Genomic DNA, 26,420 nt, shown 5'->3' with positions numbered 1-26,420 from the left:
TTTTTGTCTTGAACACAGTAGTAATTGCATATCCTACATCCAGTTTTCAGAAAGAAAATAAGGTTTATTTTAAATGTAGTTTTGCAAACACTCTACAAACATCCTGCAACCTTGCACAATACACTGCTCCAAAAAATTAAACACTTTTTAAGCAGAATATAACCTCAAGCCATTTAAACTTCTTGAATATTGATATGGTCAATTAAGTAGGAGAGCGCTGCTAGCTTTTGACCGACCCGTAGAAGTGGCCGAGGTAGTCCAACTCTACCAGGATGGCACATCAGTTGTCACTGCCAGGTTTGCTGTATATCCTAGAACAGAAGGCCATTCTTAACCAATCAACAGGACCGGTATCCGCTCCGTTGAGCAAGGAAGAACAGGATGAGCAATGCCAGAGCCCTTCAAAGTGACCTCCAGCAGTCCACTGATACAGTCAAAAACATGCTTTGTGAGGAGGGCCTGGCGTCCTCTAGTGGGCCATGCGCTTACTACACCATTATACCACCAGCGGGCTAAAACATTAATACGAGGCAGGATGGATCCATGCTTTCATATTTTTTACACCAAATTTAGGCTGTCTGGACATTCTCCTTTGACCTCTAGTGTTAACAAGGCATTTTCTTACAGAGAACTGCTGTTCATTGGATATTTTTTTTTACTTGTTCAGACCTTTCTCTATAAACCCAAGACATGGCTTTGTAGGAAAATCCCAGTAGAACAACAGTTTCTGAAATACTCGTACTGGGAATATTTTAAATCACCTTTCTTCCCCATTATGATGCTCAGTTTGAACTTCAGCAGGTCATCTTGATCATGTCTATATGGCTAAAAGCACTGCATTTCCATGTGATTGGTTGATTAGATATTAGTATCAGCAAGTAAATGAACAGCAGAGGTGGGACCAAGTCATTGTTTTGCAAGTCTCAAGTAAGTCTCAAGTCTTTATCCTCAAGTCTCAAGTCAAGTCTCAAGTAATGTCAGGCAAGTCAGAGTCGAGTCTCAAGTCACTGGTGTAAAAGTCCGAGTCAAGTCACAAGTCTGAAACTTTGAATTTCAAGTCCTTTCGAGTCTTTAAAAAAAAAAAAACGAAAAAATAATGTTGCAGTTATGCTAAATGTAAATATTAGACCATGTAATTTTTTAATCTGTGTTTTTCTCAACACATGACAAAATAGTGAACTTAGAAAATATACACAAATTGTGAAATTGCACCTCTTTAAAATGCAGCTCAATTAAACCTAGCTCCAAGAATAATTTTCACCGACAGTTCTGAGATAAGCTGCATGTTATTCTTGGATGCGGTTGTAGGACCGGCTTTAAAATCGCATGACAAAAATATCATACATATTAAAAAAAACTGAATCACCAACGTAGCCTGGAAAACATTTGCTAGTTAGATGAAGTCAGCTATCTCATCTTAGCATATTTATATGCATATTTATAATCATACGGTTCTTGGAGTGAGTGCACACACTCATGAAGTTTAGTAACTTCCGGTCACTGCAACAAGCCCAGGTACAGTTTACCGACGGATGGGTGCAGGACCTTGAAATGCACCGTGTAGAACGAAAGACCATCGTACGTATCATAAGTTTACCAGTCTCACAAATCGTCGTCATAAATACACATTCGTTAACCGTTTATTAATAGGACCTTTGAGCTCAACGGTAATTAATTAGTAGTGGAAATAATTTCTGGTACCCATCACAGAAATGTAGCAGTGACAATAATACTGTATGCTGTAATCGTACTGGGCAATTAGTGATACAAAAAACCTGTTTTATCCTGTGAATAAAAGTATATGTTTTTGTCAATGTACCATAATAACAGAAGCGAAACGCAATATTGTGTCAGGACAATTCACTATTTATGCACAATAAACAAAGGAGCATAGCGCGACAATTTCTGTTCAGCGCCAGACTTGCTTGTAACCTATATCACTAATTATGTTATGAAAATGACGTATTAAGTACTAAAAGACACTGACCTTCGTGTAAATGCTTGGAGCAGACTAACCTGTGAGCTGGAGTGTTCTGGGACGTTATATTTGATCTTTGAATGGCTGCAATCCAGACCATCCGTCTTGTCTTTGTTACTTCGGAAACATGGCTCGAACAATTTCTCTTCAACGACGTAATCCGATAACAACCGATCTCTTTACCCGTCGGCTTCCCGTGGCTGTCATGCGACCGGCTATTGCAGTTAATAATACAACAGCTTCTTGACATTTTTGTGTTTCTTTTTATCGCTGTGTGACTGATTTCAATTGAAAGCCTGCGTGCGCTAGTACCGCTTGCCACGAGTTCCCAGAATCCTTTGCGGTTCTACCCGTGAATGACGTCACATTTTCAATCTCTATATAATATGCATGTTAAATTTTATATTTGGGGTAAAATATCAAGTCTTGTACTACGGTGGCCCCTAGAGACAAAGCACGTACAAACTCCAAAACACTTACAAAATCCAAAACACGTGCAAAATCCAAAACACATGCAAGCTCCAAAACACTTACAAAATAAAAAACACATGCAAAAGACAAAACACGTACAAAATACAAAACACGTGCAAACTCCAAAACACGTACAAAATCCAAAACACATGCAAAATACAAAACACGTACAAAATACAAAACACGTGCAAACTCCAAAACACGTACAAAATCCAAAACACATGCAAAATACAAAACACGTACAAAATACAAAACACATGCAAAAGACAAAACACGTACAAAATACAAAACACATGCAAACTCCAAAGCACTTACAAAATACAAAACACGTGCAAACTCCAAAACACGTACAAAATCCAAAACACATGTGTGATGCCTCAAAGGCATTTATTTCATTTATCTTTAATGTTTGCTTAAAGTAATTCTTTTGTATGTATTTAAGTTAAAAAGAACAGTAAAAAGACTTCAAAATGTTAAGAAGCTTTAAATTTGAAGGTTAGCTTGCTGGTGACCTCACTTCCTGGTGGGTGACCTGTATTACTTCATTTCCTGTTTAATTCCTCTTCCTGGTTGCTCTAAGAGGGAGAGGGACATGCGGTCTTGCTCTGAGGCTTATCCACAGCCATCCACTTGGGAACATTGTTCAGGCAACGTCGTAAGTGTATATATTTCATGATGAAGGTGTTAAAAAGGCATAAATAGCGGTATTTGTTAAAAATTATATTTTGTTTGTGATTCATGGAGGTTGATTTGTACATGTTAAAAAAGGCAGTTTTGATGATCATTGCTGTTGCTAAAGCTAACACGAAGGTGTAAGGTCACATTTTGAGTTATTTCGTGATGCAATATTTATGTAAACGATCATTTTTTCTATTCTGTATTTCTTTTCAACTACAGTTTTCACCGCTTGTCAAATGAAGATTCTGAGTAAAAAGTCAACTCTACTCGGACTCGTGTATTCATTGACAGAGGTTTAGCTTGGTGTTTGATCGGAGTTGCTACACTCTGCAACAGAACACTACAGTGAAAAGACGGCACTCGATGGTCCTACGTGTTCATGATGGCAGCAAGCAACAAGTCATCGGTATCAAATACCAGGAGCAACGTGACATCAGCATCATCTGTAAGTGCGGCTCGCGCCAGAGCTAAAGCAGAAGCTGCTAAGGTACGAGCATCATATGCTAGCCAGGAGGCTAAATTAAAATTGGAAAAGGCTGCTAGAGAAGCAGAAAGGAAAACTAGAGAAGCTCAAAATCAGTTGGAAGCTGCTAGAATTGATACAGAGCTGGAAGTGCTAACATTAAATCGTGAAGCAGACGCAGCCATCGCTGAAGCACAGGTGTTAGAAGATGTAGCAGAAATGCATGGAAATGTAGAAAATATGAAATCTGAGTCAGAAGACAGGCTTAGATTGCAACGTACTAGTGAATATGTTTGCTCTCAAAATGATCAGAATCAGTCTACCTTCGCACCAGTATCTGTCCCACCTGTTAAATCTGTAGACCGTACAGAATCACAAGACAGTTTTAGAACATGGCATCCACCTGTAAGCTTAGCGGAATTCCAACATAGCAATAGCAAGCCCAAGCCTGAAGTGGATAATGGGATGCATCCACCCACAACAAACCTGTCTAAACTGACCAGAGCTGAATCGAAGACCGACGTCGAAAGAACAAACCCTCGCATGTATATAAGTGCTCAATCACAAACACCCCAGCATATGCTTCCAGTGAGCGTGCCACAACCTCCATACCCTCTGGCACAATATTTGGCGCGACGTGATCTCGTTACGTCAGGACTGTACCAATTTGATGATAAGCCAGAGAATTTCCGTGCATGGCGGTCCTCATTCACTAATGCTGTGGCTGAGGTTCAACTTACAGAAACACAAGAATTAGACCTCATGACCAAATGGTTAGGAAAAGAGTCTGGACAGCAAATAAGATGCATACGCTCAGTGCATGTGAATAATGCTAGTTTGGCTCTGCGCAAGGCATGGGAGAGGCTGAATGACTGCTATGGTGCCCCTGAGATGATCGAGCAGTCACTGTTTCAGAGACTTGACAGTTTTCCAAAAATTGCAGCCAAAGATCACATCAGATTACGTGAACTTGGGGATTTGCTTATGGAGATACAAGGCGCAAAGGAGGATGGATACCTCACTGGGCTGTCATATCTAGACACCTCCAGAGGTATCGGACCCATTGTAGACAAGCTCCCATATGGGCTCCAGGATAAGTGGGTGTCATCTGGGTCGTGGTACAAAGAAGAGAATAACGGCTGCTTCCCTCCCTTTAGTTACTTTTGTAACTTTGTTTGTCATGAGGCAAAGAAGCGAAATGACCCCAGCTTTATTCGTCAAAGCAACGGCGCAAGCCCCACAAAACCAGAAAGATTACCTATGAAGAGCTTTAACACCAACAAGTCTATCGCGGTTCACAAAACAGATGTCTCTACAATCAACAACGACGCTAACAAGAACTGCCCATTGCACAATAAACCTCACCCACTTAAAAAATGCAGGACATTCAGAAACAAGTCCATCGATGACAGGAAGGCCTTTCTAAAACAGAAAGGAATATGCTTCAAGTGTTGTTCTTCAACTTCACATGTTGCCAAAGACTGCAAATCTTCCGTGAAATGCTTAGAGTGTGAAAGCATCTATCATGATGCAGCCATGCACCCTGGCCCACAACCTCAACTCGCCAAGGCTCCACCACCACCACAAGAGAATGGCGGGGAGGGAGAAGATGACTCTAACGTAACTGATGTTAGAACCAGCTGCACAGAGGTTTGTGGCCCCGGCCAGTGGGGTCGTTCTTGCTCTAAGATCTGCCTCGCAAAGGTCTACCCCAAACATTCAAAACACAAAGCCATTAAAGCTTATGTAATTCTGGACGACCAGAGCAATCGCTCTTTAGCCAGGCCAGAGTTCTTTGAGCTGTTTGGTGTGGAGAACGAACCACTCTTATACCATCTCAGAACATGCTCCGGTGTCATCGAAACGTATGGCAGAAAGGCAGAGGGATTCCAGATAGAGTCGTTGCACGGCAACGTGCTCATACCTCTTCCACCACTCCTTGAGTGCCCCGAAATCCCTAACAATCGAGCGGAAATCCCAACACCAGGTGCTGTTTTGCATCATCCTCATCTCCACCATATAGCCAAACACATCCCCGATCTAGACCCAGAAGCAGAGATACTCCTGCTGCTCGGGAGAGACGTGCTTAGAGCACACAAGGTCAGGCAACAAGTTAACGGGCCACACAACGCTCCCTTTGCACAACGTCTCGATCTAGGCTGGGTGGTGATAGGGGAGGTGTGCCTAGGTAATGTGCATAAGCCAACAGTGGACACATTCAAGACCCATGTGGTAGACAGCGGTCGCCATTCCATATTTCAGCCCTGTGCAAGTTTCATGCATGTCAAAGAAACACAGCCAAGCTTCAGCAGGTCTAACAAAACGCCTGAGAGGATGCTAGGACACACAGTGTTTAAACAATCTGAAGATGATAACAAACCTGCCCCATCAATAGAAGACATCCTTTTCCTAGAGATCATGGATACAAATGTCCACAGAGATGACACTGGTAGTTGGGTTGCTCCATTGCCATTCAAGGAGCCACGGCAACGTTTGCCAAATAATAAAGAGCATGCGGTTAAGAGGTTCGAATCCTTGCAACGCCAATTCAGGAAGAAACCCGAGATGCAGAAGCAATATGTGGCATTCATGGAGAAGGTCATTGCCAACGGTCACGCAGAGGTGGCACCGCCCTTGAAGGAAGATGAAGAGTGCTGGTTTCTTCCATCATTCGGGGTATACCACCCACAAAAGCCCAACCAAATCAGGGTGGTTTTTGATTCCAGCGCTCAGTACTGTGGGGTCTCCCTCAATGACGTGCTTCTGACTGGTCCCGACCTCAACAATTCTCTCTTGGGTGTCCTTCTACGCTTTCGAAGGGAGAGAGTAGCTATCCTCGCCGACATCCAACAAATGTTTCACTCCTTTTTGGTCCACGGAAGGCACCGTAACTTCCTCCGGTTTTTGTGGTATGAGGACAACGACCTCACCAAGGCGGTTATCGACTACCGCATGAGGGTTCATGTCTTTGGCAACTCACCATCTCCGGCTGTGGCCATCTATGGTATGCGAAGAGCCATTGCTGAAGGTGCCCAGAAGTACGGTGCCGACACAATTAAATTTGTGGAAAGGCACTTTTACGTGGATGATGGCTTGGTGTCTCTCCCATCTGAAGCAGAAGCAATCAACCTTCTCCAACAAACTCAGGCTTCACTTGCTGAATCAAACCTCCGCTTGCACAAGTTTGTGTCGAACAGTCCAGCAGTCACTGGAGCTTTCCCGCCAGAAGATTGTGTCCCGCTCATTAAGGATCTGGATTTGAGTGGGGAGACAGCACCCATGCAGCGCAGCCTGGGTTTGCTTTGGGAGATCAGAAAAGACACATTTACATTCTCTGCATCAACTATTATCAAACCTTTCACCCGACGTGGAGTCCTCTCCACCGTCAATAGTGTTTTTGATCCGATGGGTATGCTGGCACCTGTCACAATCCAGGGACGAGCTCTTCTTAGGGAACTTAGTTCAGAACTGACTGACTGGGATGCACCTCTCCCAGAAGACAAGCTGAAGAAATGGGAAACCTGGAGAGATTCTCTTCAAGTCCTAAAGGAGCTTCATGTGCCACGTGCATACACATCAACCTCGCTCACCAAAGCTGTGCGCACAGAGTTGTTTGTATTCTCAGATGCCTCAACTATGGCCATTGGGGCTATCGCTTACTTGAGAGCCATCCAGGAAGACGGAAAAGTGGAAGTAGGATTTGTTATGGGCAAAGCCAAATTAGCACCCCAGTCTGAACCAACAATCCCGAGGCTCGAACTCTGCGCTGCCGTCCTTGCAGTAGAAATGGCGGATCTCATCCGAGAGGAGCTGGATCTGAAATTGGATGCTGTGAGGTTCTACACGGACAGTAAGGTGGTGCTCGGGTACATTTGTAATACTACAAAACGCTTCTACACATATGTCCATAACAGAGTCCAACGTATCCGACAATCTACTAGACCAGAACAATGGCATTATGTGTGCACGGAAGCAAACCCTGCGGACCATGCATCTAGATCTCTGCCTGCATCCCATCTGGCACAGAGTTCTTGGTTCACCGGACCTTCATTCCTGCATCAGTTATCTGCAGAAACAACACAAACCAGTGAGACGTTTGAGCTCATCGACCCGGGAAATGACTCAGAGATTCGACCACAGGTACGCACCTACACTACTCATCTGAAGGAACCTGTACTTACCCCTGATCGCTTTCGCCGTTTCTCCACCTTTACCTTTCTACTGCGAGCTGTGGCTTTCCTTATCCATGTGGCAAGATCTCACAAACATTCAAACCAAAACAGCAGGTGTACAGGATGGCACAGATGCCGCTTACCTCGTACTGTGGATGAAATAGCTCAAGCGAAATATGTCATTCTGCAAGCAGCACAAAGGCCAGCCTTTGCCAAGGAACTGTCAGCCCTCCAAGCAAACAAAGTGGTGTCCACAAACAGCCCGTTAAATAAACTCAGTCCAACTTTGGAGAGTAGTCTCATCTGTGTTGGAGGCAGACTGAAACATTCTCAACTAACATGTGAAGAAAAGAACCCAGTAATCCTACCCAAGGACAGCTACGTTTCCTTACTGCTCGTACGACATCACCATGAGCAGGTGAGACATCAGGGTCGACATCTCACAGAAGGTGCAGTGAGGGCAGCTGGACTGTGGATTTTGGGTGGGAAGCGACTAATCAATTCAGTCCTACACAAATGCGTAATCTGCCGGAAGCTGCGTGGGAGACCGGAAGAACAACGTATGGCTGACTTACCGCCGGAACGTCTCAAGGTTTGCCCTCCCTTCACATACGTGGGGCTTGACGTCTTTGGACCTTGGTCTGTTGTAGCCAGACGCACTAGAGGAGGACAGGCAGAGAGCAAACGGTGGGCCATGATGTTTAGTTGTTTGAGTTCAAGGGCCGTCCACATTGAGCTGATTGAGTCTATGGACACATCTAGCTGTATAAATGCTCTCAGGCGGTTCTTCGCTCTCAGAGGCCCTGCAAAGGAACTTCAGTCTGATTGTGGGACCAACTTCATTGGAGCTAGCAAGGAGTTGGAGATGGGTAATACTGTACAGGGGTACCTCAGCAAGCAAGGATGTAGCTGGAACTTCAGACCTCCGCATGCTTCCCACATGGGAGGCTCATGGGAACGGATGATTGGTGTTGCCAGGAGAATCCTTGATTCAATGCTCTTGCAGCAAAAGAGTCGCCTGACCCATGAAGTGCTGTCAACACTAATGGCAGAAATTATAGCTATCATCAATGCACGTCCACTCCTACCTGTGTCTACAGACCCAAACCAACCTTTCATTCTTTCACCAGCCATGCTCCTCACACAGAAATCAGGAGTTCCACCTCCTCCAGGAGATTTCACAGACAAGGACCTCTTCACAAAACAATGGAGGCAAGTTCAAGCGCTCGCAAACCAGTTTTGGGCCCGTTGGAGCAAAGAATACTTACCATCCTTACAACAAAGACAAAAATGGACAGTGACACGCAGAAACCTTCAAGTTGGGGATCTGGTCCTCCTCAGGGACAAGCAGACCATCCGCAACTACTGGCCCATGGCCATAGTCACAGCAACCTTTCCTGGGAAGGATGGACATGTGAGAAAGGTTGAAGTAAAAACGACCGACCAAGGTGACACAAGAACCTTCCTTAGGCCAGTTGCAGAAGTAGTTCTTCTTCTGCCTAAGGACTGATTTAAGGACTGTTGTTTGGACTCATTCCAGTTCATAGTGGCCTCACACAGGCCAGGCGGGGAGTGTGATGCCTCAAAGGCATTTATTTCATTTATCTTTAATGTTTGCTTAAAGTAATTCTTTTGTATGTATTTAAGTTAAAAAGAACAGTAAAAAGACTTCAAAATGTTAAGAAGCTTTAAATTTGAAGGTTAGCTTGCTGGTGACCTCACTTCCTGGTGGGTGACCTGTATTACTTCATTTCCTGTTTAATTCCTCTTCCTGGTTGCTCTAAGAGGGAGAGGGACATGCGGTCTTGCTCTGAGGCTTATCCACAGCCATCCACTTGGGAACATTGTTCAGGCAACGTCGTAAGTGTATATATTTCATGATGAAGGTGTTAAAAAGGCATAAATAGCGGTATTTGTTAAAAATTATATTTTGTTTGTGATTCATGGAGGTTGATTTGTACATGTTAAAAAAGGCAGTTTTGATGATCATTGCTGTTGCTAAAGCTAACACGAAGGTGTAAGGTCACATTTTGAGTTATTTCGTGATGCAATATTTATGTAAACGATCATTTTTTCTATTCTGTATTTCTTTTCAACTACAGTTTTCACCGCTTGTCAAATGAAGATTCTGAGTAAAAAGTCAACTCTACTCGGACTCGTGTATTCATTGACAGAGGTTTAGCTTGGTGTTTGATCGGAGTTGCTACACTCTGCAACAGAACACTACAACATGCAAAATACAAAACACGTACAAAATACAAAACACATGCAAAATACAAAACACAACGGAAGTGCTCCAGGACGCTAGGGGCAGTGTTGAGCTTTTGTTACCTAGTAACTACACAAGCCAGGAAGTACCAATGACCGGATTTGGGGTCTGCAGCCTTAAAGGCCGCATTTTAAGGCCGATTATGTCACAGCGACACGACAAAGACTGTCCCAATTCAAAGGCTGCTCGAAATGCGGCCCTCAAATGCGTCCTTAATTTCCCTGAATTTTAAGGATGGGTCTGTGTAGCCTTCATGGCCCAACATATCCCAGACTTCATAGCGCGGCGGTGGTTTGGATAATTTTGCCGAAAAAAAACGGCGGAAGCGGAGCGGACGAAGAGTAAACTTCCAGAAGTAAGTACTGAATATTATGTCACTTATTTATGCGCAAATGTTTTTATAATGAAGAACATTAAAACATTACTGTTGGCAACATGTCGGGAAAGTTATGTGACATTAGCGACGTTTGTACTAACTTGGTTTTAAAGCCTTCACTTCAAAATATTCGCCGTTCAATAGCTGACTTTAATCTTACAGAGAATGTGATGATTTTATGCGTAATTAAAGTCAGTCATGTCAGTCAGCTGACGGTTCACTCGTTAAGCTGAAAGAAAGATGCTTTAATCACAGGAGTCACACATGTGTCCACTGTACCATCTGGGAACTCTTCTTGTTTAGCACTCGTAATGACACAAACACTAAATCCTCCTTCTCTGGTGCTGTTTTGTAGCAGTGTATACACCTGAGACTGTCACCTGTCTGTCTGTCCTGCACTCTCTCGGTTTCTTTCTCTCTGATTGTGGAAGAAAAGTATGAACATGTATTTATAAGTCACACTTGTGTTTGAATCCTGCAGCTTATCACACATTTGATTTCTATGTGTGACACCTGCAAGTGTCCAGAGTGAGGACAGACTGAGGGACCCACTGCATTACATCATCTGTGAGGCTTTGCACCCCTGATGATCCACCAGGACAATCTCAGCAGTATGTGAGGAAGAGGAGGAGGAAGAGCCAGCAGCAGCTGACAGATGGAGAGAATAGACAGACTGTTCCCTGTTTGTGAAGGACTGCTAGAAACGTTTAAAATAACTAATTGTCTGTCCTGAATCAGTCTTATTAGGTAATGTTCAAATAATTTTATCATTCCAGTGTTTCCAGTGTGGGAGAAAGTACTCAGGGCCTTCAAGTTACGCACTATGAAAGGCAGCAACAAGTTTAATGTTCAGAAACCTAAAGTCTGTATCAGCAGCAGAATGGACCTAAAAATAAATGTTTGTTTCAGTTCTATGAAGCTTTGAGTATTTTGGATCAGTAGCACTGCTGTGTTTGTTGCATCATATTGCTGTAATTGTTTATATGCTTTATATATTCTGAGGTAAGTTGATCTATAGTGTTACATCATATTCTATAAGGATGTTATGTGTTTGTATACTTTCTGCCCAGTTTGACCCATTTAGCAGACGTCAGCCTGTTTAAAGCTCTGATATCTATTCTGTATGACTTAAAGCAGTTATGACATGGTCTGATTTTCTCACCCAATAAAGGAATATTTAATACATCAGTCTACTCTTCATTTTATCAGAAACATATATATACTATTATATATTGTACATATATTTATTAGTTTCAGATGTAGCCATTCTTGTTTTTTGCTTGTTTACATTATTGTATTTTGCACAACTCTGTTGCTTGTGAAGCTCGCACACAAGAATTTCACTCACATGTGCTGTACCAATGTACCTGCACATGTGATGTGACAATAAAAGTGATTTGATTTGAAACAGCTCACAGCTTGTACATTTTCTTTTTACACATGTATGTAAGCATTTGAGCCAAATTTAGTAATGCCAACATACTGAAGGAACAACATTTGTCTCTTATATATGATACACCTATATATGCACTGTCAATATACATTTTGAACCAGCTGCAGATGTCAGAGTAACAACTGACTGACCCCCACATAAAGTGCGTTACAGTAGTCCACAGGGGAAGAAATAAAAGCATGGATCACGGTTTCAAAGTGCTGCCTAGAAAGAAACGATTTCACTCTTGCCAGTCGCCTTAAATGATAAAAATGGACTGGTCCAACTTAAAACCAAGGGCAGTAACAACAGGTTTAAAATAAACCTCCAGGGGTTCCAAATGAAAAGAAGAGGACTCACAGGGGCCACTGGGTCCAAACACCAACAAATCTGTTTTCTTTTCATTCAAATTTAAAAAGTTTAGAGCCAACCAAGCTTTAATGTCGGCTTCAGTGGCAAATAAATTTGGCAGTCATTCCTATATACTTGTCTTTGAGTGAAGATTTAAGGTGGTAAGACATGTAAATAACTGCAACTTGAATCTGTACTGAAGCTCAGTATTTGACAAAGAGTTCATGTTCACTGCTGTAATACCTAATAATGACTAATATAATAACCATAATATTGGCCATATTATATTTACATTACCAAAGTGATATGACTTTAGTCTCATGAACAACATTAGCTAATTGTTATTTACTAGCTAATCTTAAATGACTGTTCAGTACAGAAATGAAGCCCAAAAATCATGTTTTACTGTCCTGTGGTCTCAGCCTCAGATACTTATCAAATCACACAAAGCTCTTGTAGAAACAAACAAACAAATGAAAAAAAAAATGTTCTCCTTCATTTCTGTCAAAAAAAGTTGTATGACACGTTTCCAGCTGTTAGTATCATAGTTGCTAGGCAACCTGGGAAGCGCAACGGAGACTAGAGCCCATGTGTTTGCAACAAACTTGCCGTTTATTTTACAAATCGAGCTCAACACTGCCCCTAGCGTCCTGGAGCACTTCCGTTGTGATTTGGAGTTTGCATGTGTTTTGAATTTTGTACGTGTTTTGGATTTTGCACGTGTTTTGAATTTTGTACGTGTTTTGGATTTTGCACGTGTTTTGGATTTTGTATGTGTTTTGGAGTTTGCACGTGTTTTGAATTTTGTACGTGTTTTGGATTTTGCACGTGTTTTGGATTTTGCATGTGTTTTGAATTTTGTACGTGTTTTGAATTTTGTACGTGTTTTGGATTTTGCACGTGTTTTGGATTTTGCACGTGTTTTGTATTTTGTACGTGTTTTGGAGCTTGTACGTGTCTTGGATTTTGCATGTGTTTTGGAGTTTGCATGTGTTTTGGATTTTGTATGTGTTGAGGAGTTTGTGCGTGCTATTTGGAATTTGTAAGTGTTTTGGAGTTTATACATGCTTTGTCTCTAGGGGCCACCGTACTTTTCAAGTAAACCGGTTCAAGTCCAATTCAAGTCCCAAGTCATTGGTGTAAAAGTCCAAGTCAAGTCACAAGTCTTAGAACATTTTTTCAAGTCAAGTCTAAAGTCATAAAATTAATGACTCGAGTCTGACTCGAGTCCAAGTCATGTGACTCGAGTCCACACCTCTGATGAACAGGTGTACCTAATGAAGTGGTGTATGTTTACTAAGATTCGTACAGTCTTACAGAGGTACAATATTTATTTAAATACCATGAGGTCGCTGCTTCTTAGCGTAACAAAATTGCAAGTAAAGATGTCATACACTCACAAGCCTGAAGGTGACGCGCCATGACAGAAAGAAGTCAGGGCAGGAGTCATTAGTGCTTTGGCCGCACAAGGTAAGAAACATTGACTTTTCCATAGTTAATTAGTACTTAGAGGCTTAGGGATCTTATGCAGGGGTTCTTAGTTGCGTAGACGAGCTAAAGTGCTGTGTTGCTGCTACAGAAGAAAAGTTAGAGGACGGCCGAGATCCCCAAGAAGCCACTGTTTGAGCTAGCACAACAAGCTAGCCTGGATGGGTTTCCCCTAGTTACTTTGGTAGTTACGGAGCTGTCCTCTAGTTTGAAGCTGACTCACGGTTCAGATTTACTTGCTGTTAAATTAGGATGGAGTTAGGAATACGTCTGACATAGATAAGTAAACTTTTTCTAGCTAGCTTGCTAACTTTTGGGCCACACTGTAGCATGACGTTAGCTACGGTAAGCTGACGTTATATCACAGGAAACTGTACTTTGCTCTCAGGTGATTAGTCATTGTTATATAAAAAGAGTTCCGGGAAAACCACGGTTAACCAAGCTGCAAACTGTGAATGCAGGAAAACGTTATGTTTCTGAGGACAAAATGCAAGTTGCTGCTTTTGTTTTTAGCTTTCTGTCAGTATTAACGTGTGCTAGCGGTTTGTCAGGATTTGTCATGATATTTCTAATAATAAATGTTTGTCACACACCGTTAATGCAGGAATGTAAATGTCTGAGGACAAGGAAGCCCAGGAGGATGAGCTGCTTGCTTTAGCAAGTATCTACGATGAAGAGGAATTTCATCGGGCAGAGTCTGCACAGGGGGGAGAGATCCAGCTCTGTCTGGAGCTCCCTCCAGATTTCAAAGTGGTAGTCAAAGGTACAGCTGTCCGGTAGGCTTTGCAAAGAAAGAAAAGCAAGCTGTGGGGAAAAATCTGACAGGTTTCATAATAATAAAGCGCTTTTCAGGATGCGTTGGAGAAGATGGGCTAACCCTAACCCAATGTACCTTAATATAATTTTATTAAGATCTTCCAGATTCCTGAAAGAAATGGCAATGGGTATATGGTGATAAACATGATTAAAGCTTAAGTAATTATTAGTTTGTTTTATTCAAAGATTAGAGATAGCTTTTTCAAACTGCATGTGGCCATTTAAGATGTTTACATTGATATTTTCATCTTTTCGTTTGCATCCTACAGCATTACTCTCTCCTTCCTGCCTCCATCTCATCCCCCTCCTCACCTCAAGCCTCATCTGTGCTGAAGTCAGGACTTTAACATAGGAAAACTTGCATAAACATACTTATTTATTACCGATATTGTCACAGTTAGTGTCAGCAGGTTAGACATGCAATCCTTCCCGGTCTCCATGTAGCTGACAACAAGCTCGCTAAACAACAACATGTTGGACTCAAGTGTCCTAAAAATTCAACTTTTCCTTATATAAATATGATTACCTTTTCATATCGTATGCGAGTTTGGCCATCCACAGCTAATATGGGGTGCAGAGGGTTAATTCAGTTATTCCCTCCTAATCATGCACTAATAAGAAATGTAATGAAGTCTCTTCTGTCTATCACAGGAGAGAATAAAACTGAATATAATGTCTCCTTCCTACCTCCTTTGGTGGTCAACTTTGAGATTCCTGCAGACTATCCCTCTACAGCCCCACCGCTCTTCACTCTCAGCTGTAAATGGATGACCAGAGCACAGGTACGGACTCATAACAACTCAGATAATCCTTTATTGTGCCACAAGAAGTACTGGACATGTTGGGATATTCAAATTGTGAGTCAACAGTACATCGTAAATATCAAAACCTTTCTCAATGTCACCTCAGATGAGCTCTCTATGCCGACGACTGGATGAGCTGTGGGAGGAGAATCAGGGTTGTGTGATTCTTTTCACATGGATCCAGTTCCTCAAAGAAGAGGCTCTGGGCTTTCTGGGTATCCAGTCACCTCTTGAAATCTTAAGGGGAGGAAGTAAGGCAGGTAATGAGTGAAGAAAACCCGACCGTGCAGTGAAAATTAGAGCATAGATACTTCACACCACACACTATGCACACTGGGACAAACTGGCTCAAAACATTAGATTTGTTAATGTTATTTAACCTCGCCATGTCTTCTTAGCCGTTAGTTGAAATTATCCACATTCCAAAATAGCATAACATGGACACTGTCAGTGCTTTAGCTGCACTGAGCCTAAAATGAACATTTTGGATGCTTCTCAGTTGCAGAATACTTGATGCACACGTAGGCATCCTGGGTGTGAGGATCTCAGTTTTCTCATTGTTTTGCTGATGGCTACCTAACATCTCATTGGTGGTATCCACTTTTTTCCCCTGAAAGTTGAACTGGAAAGATGGAAGGTTGAAAGCTATTAATTGTTTCCCTGTCATGTGCATTGGTACACACACTTGTACACATTGTTCACATCTCAGGCATTTTTTTCTGTTTGTAATTCATATGTACAGATTGCATTTTATGTTTATAAATGGTGCAAATTTGTCTTTTGCTTTTTTGTCCTAGCTATGGTGCAGTTTGGGGGCCATCCTGAAAAAGCAGAAGAAAAGAAAAAAGAATTGATGAATTCCAAGTCTGAACAGAAGATTTCATCGTCTTCTCAGCTGGACCCGAGGACTGTCCTTTTGATGGACCCGCGTGCCGACCTTTTACCTCAGCTCCTAGACTTTGACGAGGCGCAGCGGCAGAGGGTGTTCGACAGCAGAGTGTTCTGCTGTGGAATCTGCTTTGTAGAGAAGCTGGGCTCAAACTGTCTCTGCTTTAAGGAGTGCCAACATGTATACTGCAAGGCCTGCATGACTGAATACTTCCAGATCCAAATAAGGGATGGCAATGTTCAGTGCCTTAACTGCCCGGAGCCCAAATGTACCTCTTTAGCCACACCGTCACAGGTATTTGTGATTTATGAGTCCGTTCAATTAAAGTCCAACTCACCCTACCGTCAGCGCCTACCCTGCTTTCCTTTCCTGTCTGCCTTTATGTTTCAGGTGAAACAGCTCGTGGACGAGGAGCTGTTTGCCAGATATGACCGTTTGCTCCTTCAGTCCAGTTTGGACCTTATGGCTGATGTGGTCTACTGTCCCCGTCAGTCCTGTGGTACCGCTGTAATGATGGAGCCAGACACAACCATGGGCATTTGCTCAGCATGCCAGTATGCTTTTTGCACACTGTGCAAGCTGGGGTATCACGGTGTCTCCCACTGTAAAATTCGTGCAGGTAATGCCACTGAAACTTTAATAGTTTTCTTTAGAAGCAAATCTGATTGGTCAGTTAACTCGACCTACAAATTTTGTAGTAGAAACCAGAAAGTCTCCAATATCAAAATGTTGTCTTTGTCCACCAGATTCTGTACATTGGTGTGAAGATTTCTTTGTTTAAAGACATGCCATCAACACATCTTCATGTTCAAACCAGTGTTTTTGTTTTGTTTTTTTCCCTACAGAGGAACTGCGTAACCTGAGAGATGAGTACCTGTCTGCTACTGCTTCAGGGCAAAAGTTCATGGAGCAACGCTATGGGAAAAGGGTAATCCAGAAAGCAGTTGAGGAGTCCTTTAGCAGAGACTGGCTCAGTGAGAACTGCAAATGCTGCCCGCGCTGTGGAACCAATATACAGGTTGGGCTTTCCCTGTTGTTAACAGTGAAGTAGAACTGGCTTTGACTTGAGGATCATGGTTCAGATTTTTGTAAAATTGAATGTTTATTGTCATCAGACGGTCTCCAAAATGAACTGCAGCCACCAGTCAAAAATTGCTCCTTAAAACGTACTGGCCTAGAGACATCCTAGCAACTCATGTTTGCTAGGGGGAAATGTTTACTCCTGGAATCATTGTCTGCGTTTGTGTCACATGTTTATTTCCGTTAATGCCCGGTGAGTAGTTGTTAAGAGCTTTCATTGAAGTCTATGAAATCCTTGACGAGAGACTCTGGCAATCTGCCAGCAGCCAAGGCAATCGCAGAGCAACTTTTTTTATTACCTGGAAACCACTGTCTAACCAGGTTGCCAAGGGGTTGCCTAGTGATCTTTAGGCCAGTGACTGAGGCGTCATATGTCGTTATTTTTTTCTGTTCTGTCTGTGAAAAATCTTGCGTTCGCTTCCAGATTATCCCAGTTGTAGCTAATGTATCGTTTCTGTGTCTCTTCAGAAAGTTGATGGCTGTAACAAGATGACCTGCACCTCTTGTAAGCAGTACTTCTGTTGGCTGTGCCTGGGCGTCCTCAGCAAAGTCAACCCATACAGTCACTTTAACAACCCACATTCACCTTGTTACAACCAGTAAGAGATTTTTTTTCCTTCTTTTTTTTAACCCCCTCCCCCAAGTTAGGCTTATTGATATTATATTTACATTACGTATTGTTTGTGAATGCATCTTTTCTTTCTTGTTGCAGGCTTTTTCTCGGTGTGGATCCTGATGAAGATGATGATGCCTTCTGGAGTGATGAGGAGGACTGACACTGTGCAGTGCTTCACTGCTGTATGCTCAATTTGAACGCACTTTATCTCTCACATAGCCACCACTTCATCTGTGACTTCAATATGCCTGCATTGGCCAAACAGTGCAACTACAGCCACCATAACCCTACCATGTCACTATTATGTCTTTGTTAACATGGTAACATTAAAATTGCTGTTTTGGTTTGTACATCAATAATGGGTATTTAGATATGTGGTTATTGATTGGCAGCACAGTTTTCTGCACCTGACTGGGTCACTGGGCTAAATCATTGGAAATGCTGTTTGAATTTCAGACTTATACAGGTCAACATTATATTGGTTGTACATGTCTAGATTTTCTCTTTTCAAGTAGACATGCACTTCCTGTCCTGCAGGTTTATAAAGTTTAGGAACTAATAATGGAACCACTAGTTAAGCTCAGTTTGCTCAATTTCAGGTGCTTTTTCTGCCTTTCCAGTGTTAAGAGGAAAACTGGAACCGTCTTTGTCCCACTTTGTCATTATTCACGTCACATTAACAATCTAATCAGATTTTTCATTTATCAAAGGTATGGCATGAAAACCTTTGTTTTTTTTTAAATTTCGTGATATAACAAATACAATTAAGATAAAGCTTTAAAGAAATGGAGACAAACCCAGAGATGTGTTACTCACACATAATTTCAAAACTGGAAGTTGTGCTTTGTTTTAGTTCTAGGCATTATGGGAAAACCCCCATGCCTCCCAAAGACACAGGGTGCTATTTACAGAGCCTACTCCATAGTCTTTCATAAACAAGTTTAGCTGAGTCATTGCACAAAGTCAAAGCAGGTTAAAATTTATTTCATTGGATTGGTTGGTATTGGTTTTATTATATTTCTGTACAGAACTAAATAATAGAGGAAAGTGGCTTAGATACTTTTGAGAATCAATGGTTTAACGATTGCTCATTAGGGTATGTGTTGCTTTAATTTCATTCAGGGATTGGTGTGAGAAATGATATAATCGAATAGATCTACTCCTTAATGTTGCCACTAATTAGTGTCAAAGTGAGGCCAAATAGTTTAATTATATCCACAGATACAAAAATTAGTTTGTATTGTATTACTTCATTTACATTAGAGTGAAAGGGCAAATTTCTAATGCAAGCAGTTCTGTTCTGAATTGAACCCTGCAGCAAATCTGTTCTTTTTTAGCACTGAATGATTTGGTCTGTCCTGCAAAGCATGTTGATTTGCATTGCAATTAACTGTTCCTCAAAGTAAAAATTCTTACTTAACATTTTGTCTGTTTCATTTCATGTCTTGGTGCCAGCATAAAACTGCACATGAATAGACACAACTGTAGGTTGAGGTTTGAACGCTGACCATAAGAGTAATACTGAAAACAGCACAGTGTAAACAGTTTAACGGGTTATTAATATTTGAAATGCTTGCCTCTGTTGTCAGTAATTTAGTGAAAACTTCCTGATGCACTAAACATAATGTAAATGTCATGATTGTCTTGCAGTGTATCACTTTGCCCACATGTTATGAGCCATCATTACTGTGGGCAAAGTGGATATACAGTATAACAGATGGACGAAAGTACTGTGACATTACTCAGGTTTGTGAAGTCCTATATTGAAGCCTCAGGATGAATTTTTGACACAGTCTCTGTCTTTTGAAACCTGATGTACCCATGAAACTGCATGTTTGTTGGCTACTGACTTAGTCCTGCTTTCTGACAGTCTTGTGCTTGAAAGCCGCTGGACTTCTTTAGGTTCCTGAAAACAATTTACAAAATGAACTTGATGTTTTATTCAGTATGACCTGAAATAAGATACGGAGCGCACAAGCTCATCCGTCCACTGCTTACTGAGGTCAGGGCTGAGGGCTGTTTCCACAGTGGTAAGTTTTATTGAAAGTCTTGGTGTGACCCCTGTTTTGACTGCGTTGGCTTCAGTTTTTAAAAAAAAAAAAAATCATCGCTATTATTTCAACAGAATCTTTTTCTCTTACACGGTTACAACAAAATGAATGTGAGATTTCACATGACCAGCAGTGTCATATTTAAATGTAGGGTATATATTTTTCTTGTTTCTGCAGAGGTCCGAAAAAACTTATTTTGCACGTGCATTACACAATTCAGGTTTCTGGTTCAGATGAGTGGTAAAAGTCTACACTCTTACCATAAAGTGGTTAGGTTAAAGCAGCTCTTTGGAAAGAAAGTATTGCCCACACTTGCTCTAGATTAACTAAGGTCACGTTAGCAAAGGCCCACAGATTGAACACCTGAATAGAGACATGTCACACTGGTACTGAATTGTGTTTATAAAAAAAAAAAAAAAAGTGAACTGATTAAATAACTTTCCTTGAAAGAAAAAAGTTTACTTTCTTACACTTGTGCCAAGGCTCCAAAGAAACTAACAATAAATAATCATTTTATATAGGTTTTTTAAAATGATCAGATGATGTCATGTTTAATGTCAGAGGACATAAAATGTTACAATATAAATATTCACTGATAGTAGTTAATAAATTGTCATATTCATGCATATGAATTAAATTAATAAAAATCTCACTACTAATGTTACATAAGCAATTTAAACAAGCTTTGGTTGGTTGCTAAGCTTGTAAAAGGGTTAAGCTAGCTTGGTTAGGAGATGATTAACAAAGTGAAATCAAATTTTGCTAAACTAAATCTTCTATTTGTAGTTTCTACAAAACAGATGCTATGAAAACATATCTATGCTCTTATCATATAAAAGACACCTAAAAATGGGAGACACAAAATAATGTTGGTTATGCTGCTAATAATGCTCAGTAATGGTTAAAACTAAACTTTCAATTCAATTTTATTCATACAGTGCCAAATCACAACAAACAGTCCCCTCAAGGCGCTTTAAACTGTAAGGTAGACCCTACAATAATGCGTACAGAGAAAAACCCAACAATCATATGACCCCCTCTGAGCAAGCACTTTGGCGACAGTGGGAAAGAAAAAACTCCCTTTTAACAGGAAGAAACCTCCGGCAGAACCAGGCTCAGGGAGGGGCGGGGCCATCTGCTGCGACCGGTTGGGGTGAGAGAAGGAAGACAGGATGAAAGACATGCTGTGGAAGAGAGACAGAGATTAATAACAAATATAATTCAATGTAGAGAGGTGTATTAACATATAGTGAGTGAGAAAGGTGACTGAAGAAGAAACACTCAGTGCATCATGGAAACCCCCCAGCAGCCTAAACCTATTGCAGTGTAACTAAGGAAGAATTCAGAGTCACCTGATCCAGCCCTAACTATATGCTTTAGCAAAAAAGAAAGTTTTAAGCCTAATCTTAAAAGTAGAGATAGTGTCTGTCTCCCGAATCCAAGCTAGAAGCTGGTTCCATAGAAGAGGGGCCTGAAAACTGAAGGCTCTGCCTCCCATTCTACTTTTAAATACTCTAGGAACAACAAGTAAGCCTGCAGTGCGAGAGCAAAGTGCACTAATGGTGATATGCTACTATAAGATCATTAAGATAAGATGGAGACTGATTGTTTAAGACCTTGTATGTGAGGAGCAGGATTTTGAATTCAATTCTGGATTTAACAAGGAGCCAATGAATGGAAGCCAATACAGGAGAAATCTGCTCTCTCTTTCTAGTCCCTGTCGGTACTCTTGCTGCAGCATTTTGGATTAGCTGAAGGCTTTTCAGCGAGTTTTTAGGACTTCCTGATAATAATGAATTACAGTAGTCCAGCCTGGAAGTAATGAATGCATGAACTAGTTTTTCAGCATCACTCTGAGACAGGATATTTCTAATTTTAGAGATATTGCACAAATGGAAGAAAACAGTCCTACATATTTGTTTAATATCAAGTCAAGTCAAAGTCAAGCCACGAAAACTTTATTCACCCCCAAGGGGCAATTAAGATAGTTGATACCTATATATGTACATTGAAGAACATATCCTGGTCAAAAATGACTCCAAGGTTCCTCACAGTGTTACTGGAAGCCAAGGTAATGCCATCCAGAGTAAGAATCTGGTTAGATAGTTTCAACTTAATGACTTAAAAAATTGAATTAGGGATCTTAAAATTTTAGCTTCTTTAGAAGCAACTTAAACTTTCAAAATGGCAATTTTGAGATTTAGACATAAGATAATTTTGCTCATCTCTTAGACTTAATTCTGCCAGACATTTTTTCAGTAGTAGAAACAAGGTTAAAAAAAGAAAGAAGCCTGGGATTGTATTTTTCTGAAAATTAAAACACTCAGACGGCTACAAGAAATTGTATATTACAAAAAGATAACACAAAATAAAACTCTTCTATTCTAATTCCACGAAGGCCACATTATATATAAATATTTTCGGGATTTTTTTAAATAAATAAAATTATTATAAAAGTAAAAAGTTGTATTAGCTCCTCCTTAAATTTAATTTGTTGAAGACTTTAAAATCTTGTTTTAAAATGCTTTAATCAAGCTTTTAATCTGAAATGGTGAGGTCAATGACTTGTAAAAAAACCCAACAAAAAAAAACCCCAATCGTGTTTCGTACAAGACCTTGGTTCTATGTAGATGTTTAAGTGAACTTTAACCATTAACAAAATCTTATTACCTGAAATATGACCCATATTTACCCTGTAATTCAGAGGTTATGCTGTGACAGACAGAGAAACAATGAAATTCTAAAGAAACAAAGACCCCACGTTTTAGTGTGAGACTGAAAAGAGACGACAACATAGTGTGATCCCTTTGGTCAGAGTTGCTGACAGGGGATAACCCTTTAAAACGGCCCCTCTCTCCTGTCCTGTCCCATCCCCTGCCTCGTGGTCTCTGTTCGCTCCCCCAGCCCATGCCTGCCTTTCTCCATACACACTGATTGACTACATGGCTGGACTATTACTATGCCTCTAAACACACCTGCACGGCAACCAGCACGAGCAGCACCTGACCAGCACTGAGATACTTCACTAACCCTCAAATCATTGATTTGATTTATTAAAGCAGGAGGACAGACAGAGGAGAAGGTCAGTGGATTTTGATGTGGTGGCTGATGGGATGCAATGTGTGAATCTATGTCAGCCACGTTTGTTGAATGCAATAGTGTTTAAGCTAGATTAAGCAGTTGAAGCTATTATGTTTTTACAGTGCCGAGTCACTTAGGACAGCCTTGTGAATCGCTTTCATGTATCTATCTAAAACGTTGAAATGTACAAATAAATAAAATAAAATACTAAAGTTAAGAACATCAACTCAGTTACAAAAGATAATAAACCACTAACCATAAAAAGGACCTTATAGTGACACAGAAATGATTAACAGTGCTTATTTAAGTAGCTTGAAATATCTAGTTATTTATGATAAAGCTGACATTTTCCTCAGTGGGAAATGGCTATTTATTATATCTAATTATTTATATAATAAATACATTCTTTATTTAAAAAAACAACAACATGTAAATGGTTGGGCTAAAATGCTGTACTCAAATAGCCAAAACCATTTGTATAAACTGATTTATAACCTCTGTTTGCACACACATCACCTCAAAGTTAAATATTTCTGAAAAGCTTTTTACACATAAGTGAGTATTATATTTAATCTGATGGGTCACTTAAACAAGTTCAAAAAGAGCAGAAATACATTATTGTATGCCTACATGCATTAGCGTACCTGTGCTTTACACTTTTTATATGTGAAAAATAGTTTTATGGTGTTGTTCACCTCTGAAGCTTAAAGCTCGAGTTAAGCAGAGGCTTCAGTAACTGTTCCTCTCCTGTCAGAAGCACATACTGGAAAGAGAGAGCATCCACAGCACATCTGCAAGCGGTCATATCATGATTGAGAGTGACAGAGAGCTGTCAGCCATGGTGCAGGAGCTATGGGACAATGATATCAACAGACTAAAGCCTGGAAAAGACTACAGGATCTCCCTTCAGGTGCATCACGCACTCAGACACACACAGACACCTGTTGTAGATAATAGTATATATTGCAAACTTATGACGATATCTGACAGTCTGCATTACACCTCAAAACAGGCACTGTTCTTCTCCTGCAAATAGAGCTCAAGTTTTTAGCTCTGAATGAGCTTTACTCAGTAAAAAAGTCAAAGCCCGGAAACTTAGAGACCTACTGTAAAGGTAAAGGTTAGATCTTTGTGATAGAAACCGTCGATATTTATGGAAATTTTTATTGTAGGTCTTCCTAATTTGGACAAACTTTCTACTTGTATTTTTTACCACGTAGTAGTAATACTTACATTTTGGAGGCACAAGTAAGAGTAAAGGAAAAGATATCACTGGAAGCATACATGAGGAGCATTTTATGAAAAGCACTGTTCTTCCTGTTTCAGGGAAAAGCTGGAGACAGCATGAACATCAATGACAACAATGACGGGGCGGGATATCCACTGTTTACCTTTGTCGATGAGAACATTTTCAAAAAGGAGACTTTTTTAGGTAAGTGCACTAGGCACTGTATTGTTATCATCCATGTTTATAGGACTGAGCAGCCCTAAACATTGTTTAATGACGTAATGTGCCACTGAAATGTGCCTCTGTTGATCTTTGCAGCCTTTATCTCCCTGCTGGATAACTATGAGAGTGACACCGGTAAGCCAGAAATTGTAACTCCTGAGGAAGTGGCAGAGAACCACAAGTTCCTGGACTCCATCGTTCAGACTCCCACCATGAAGGTACCTATGAGGGGCATTTGACTATGTTCGCCATCGTAGGTTAGTGTCATTATTAAATACAGAGGATGAAGAAATATTATCAATGGCTTTCTATGACAGGAACAAAAAAAAAACAAACGGATGTTAGTAGCACTTATTTGTCTGTGGAGGTTTGTTCCAGTTTCACCTACTAATGGTGGAAGAGATAAACTCATGGGATCACTAAATAATTAGGATTTATCCTCTGTGGGTTAAAGGTATTTGAGATATTTAAGTCCTGATCGGACCAACTAGCGCTTTCATCTCGAGCCACCCTGCTAACTGAGCTATAAGCATTTTGTAATAAGTTCTTCTATTTTTTAGATAGCCCATAAATACCTGGTCAAGAAGCATCTTTCGCCTGAGGATGAGACAGAATTCAAGAAGCAGCTGTACAGGATCTGGTTTGAGCTTTATGCGAGGAGAGGATCCAGCAGGTGGGTGGAATCTGCGTCAGTGGAATTCAGCACCGCGATGGTAAATACAGGCTGACAAACTGGCTCTGTGTGGCAGATACATTCAGCGTCAGTGCTGTCAAATGGAAGAAAAAAAAGTGTTCAGGATTGGCTTGTCCATGTGGGCAGCTGCAAATTTAAGGCATCGATTTTGGAGCAGCTTCTTTTTTGGCCGGTAACCTCTCAGTCCATGTTGATGTAAAACTGGCTTCACTGTGGACAGCAACACTGCTGGTCCAGCAGTTTCCAGTTCATGGCAGTCTGGAGCCTTGGTGGTTCCTGGGTTGTTCCTGAACATTATAACCAATTTCATCTCATCTGAGTGGGTCTTCTTCCAGATCCTGGCAAAGCAAAGCAAAGACACATCCAAATAACTTGTACATATGTATGATCGTTTAAACTCGCAATCTTGGAATCTGCAATTGTCAAGGAAAACTACTGTGGCATTCACGCCCATGATGAGTGGCTGTAAACTTCTGACATTGCCCTTTTTGTCTCTCTTCAGGCCAGACTCTTCGGGCTTTGAACACGTGTTTGTTGGAGAGACAAGAGGGGGGAGGACTGTTATTGGTTTTCACAACTGGATCCAGCTATACTTACAAGAGAAGCTGGGCCATATTGATTACAAAGGCTACAGTGTCACTGCACATTCACCCCAGGTATACTATTCTTAAGACTTTCTTTAATTAAACTCAGGCAAAGAAGTTCTTTTCTCTGGTACTTTACTTTTAACTATTTAGACAGATATTCAAAAATGTATTCAGGTTACTTTTTCCCTGTATATTTATCAGTAATTTCTTTCCTGCCTTTTCTCCACTGTCAGCAAATATCTGTCAAACAATCTGACTCATTTCTCCCTGCCTAACCGGCTTTTTCATTTTGCCCCTACCGCAGCCCGATGAGAACAAACACATCCTGGCGCTACAGTTTAGCTGGAAGAACGGTATAAAGCCCAAGGGCAGCATCTTCATCGGAGTCAGTCCCGAGTTCGAGTTCGCCCTCTACACTCTCTGTTTCCTCACCTCGCCTAATGAACGCGTCAAAGTCCAGTTCAGTTTGTACGACATGGAGATTGTTTGCCACCACTACAACCAGAAGCATATAGGTACCACCTACCCTGTGCTCCTCAGGTACCTGAACCCTCGGTAACTTGACTAGAAAATACATCTGACATACAACTTCCCCATCACTTAAGCTTGGGTACAAAGTGTCATAGGTATTGTTGTTGTCTTTTTATTTTACATAAAGATACAATAAAACCTTCC

General features: G+C 41.0%; 2 protein-coding genes across 6 annotated transcripts; both read left to right on the top strand.

Moving 5' to 3' along the window:
• The first annotated feature begins 13,481 nt into the window (after positions 1 to 13,481).
• On the top strand, positions 13,482 to 19,302 carry rnf14 (ring finger protein 14). Of its 5 annotated transcripts, none has more exons than XM_085421038.1 (9): positions 13,482 to 13,660; positions 14,283 to 14,441; positions 15,215 to 15,276; positions 15,404 to 15,557; positions 16,095 to 16,480; positions 16,577 to 16,805; positions 17,032 to 17,204; positions 17,735 to 17,865; positions 17,979 to 19,302. In XM_085421038.1, exons 2-9 carry the CDS (start codon positions 14,291 to 14,293, stop codon positions 18,040 to 18,042), a joined length of 1,350 nt encoding a protein of 449 aa, XP_085277164.1. In that variant the 5' UTR covers positions 13,482 to 13,660; positions 14,283 to 14,290; the 3' UTR covers positions 18,043 to 19,302. The 5 variants fall into 5 exon arrangements, with proteins under 5 accessions (XP_085277164.1, XP_085277160.1, XP_085277163.1 ...); XM_085421034.1 differs by having other exon boundaries at positions 13,487 to 13,660; positions 15,146 to 15,276; XM_085421037.1 differs by lacking the exon at positions 13,482 to 13,660 and adding an exon at positions 13,713 to 13,862 and having other exon boundaries at positions 15,146 to 15,276.
• Positions 19,303 to 22,819: 3,517 nt separating this feature from the next.
• Positions 22,820 to 26,420, top strand: endou2 (endonuclease, polyU-specific 2). Its single transcript, XM_085421039.1, has 7 exons — positions 22,820 to 23,015; positions 23,769 to 23,924; positions 24,341 to 24,446; positions 24,561 to 24,682; positions 25,025 to 25,137; positions 25,661 to 25,814; positions 26,050 to 26,420. Exons 2-7 carry the CDS (start codon positions 23,823 to 23,825, stop codon positions 26,302 to 26,304), a joined length of 852 nt encoding a protein of 283 aa, XP_085277165.1. The 5' UTR covers positions 22,820 to 23,015; positions 23,769 to 23,822; the 3' UTR covers positions 26,305 to 26,420.

This window comes from Rhamphochromis longiceps, linkage group LG10 (genome assembly GCF_057381845.1).
Source record: "Rhamphochromis longiceps isolate RC_006_pf linkage group LG10, R_longiceps_female_GT1.1, whole genome shotgun sequence".
Taxonomy (NCBI): Eukaryota; Metazoa; Chordata; class Actinopteri; order Cichliformes; family Cichlidae; genus Rhamphochromis; species Rhamphochromis longiceps.
Note: the sequence above shows the minus strand (reverse complement) of the source record. Positions and strands in the feature narration are given on the sequence as shown.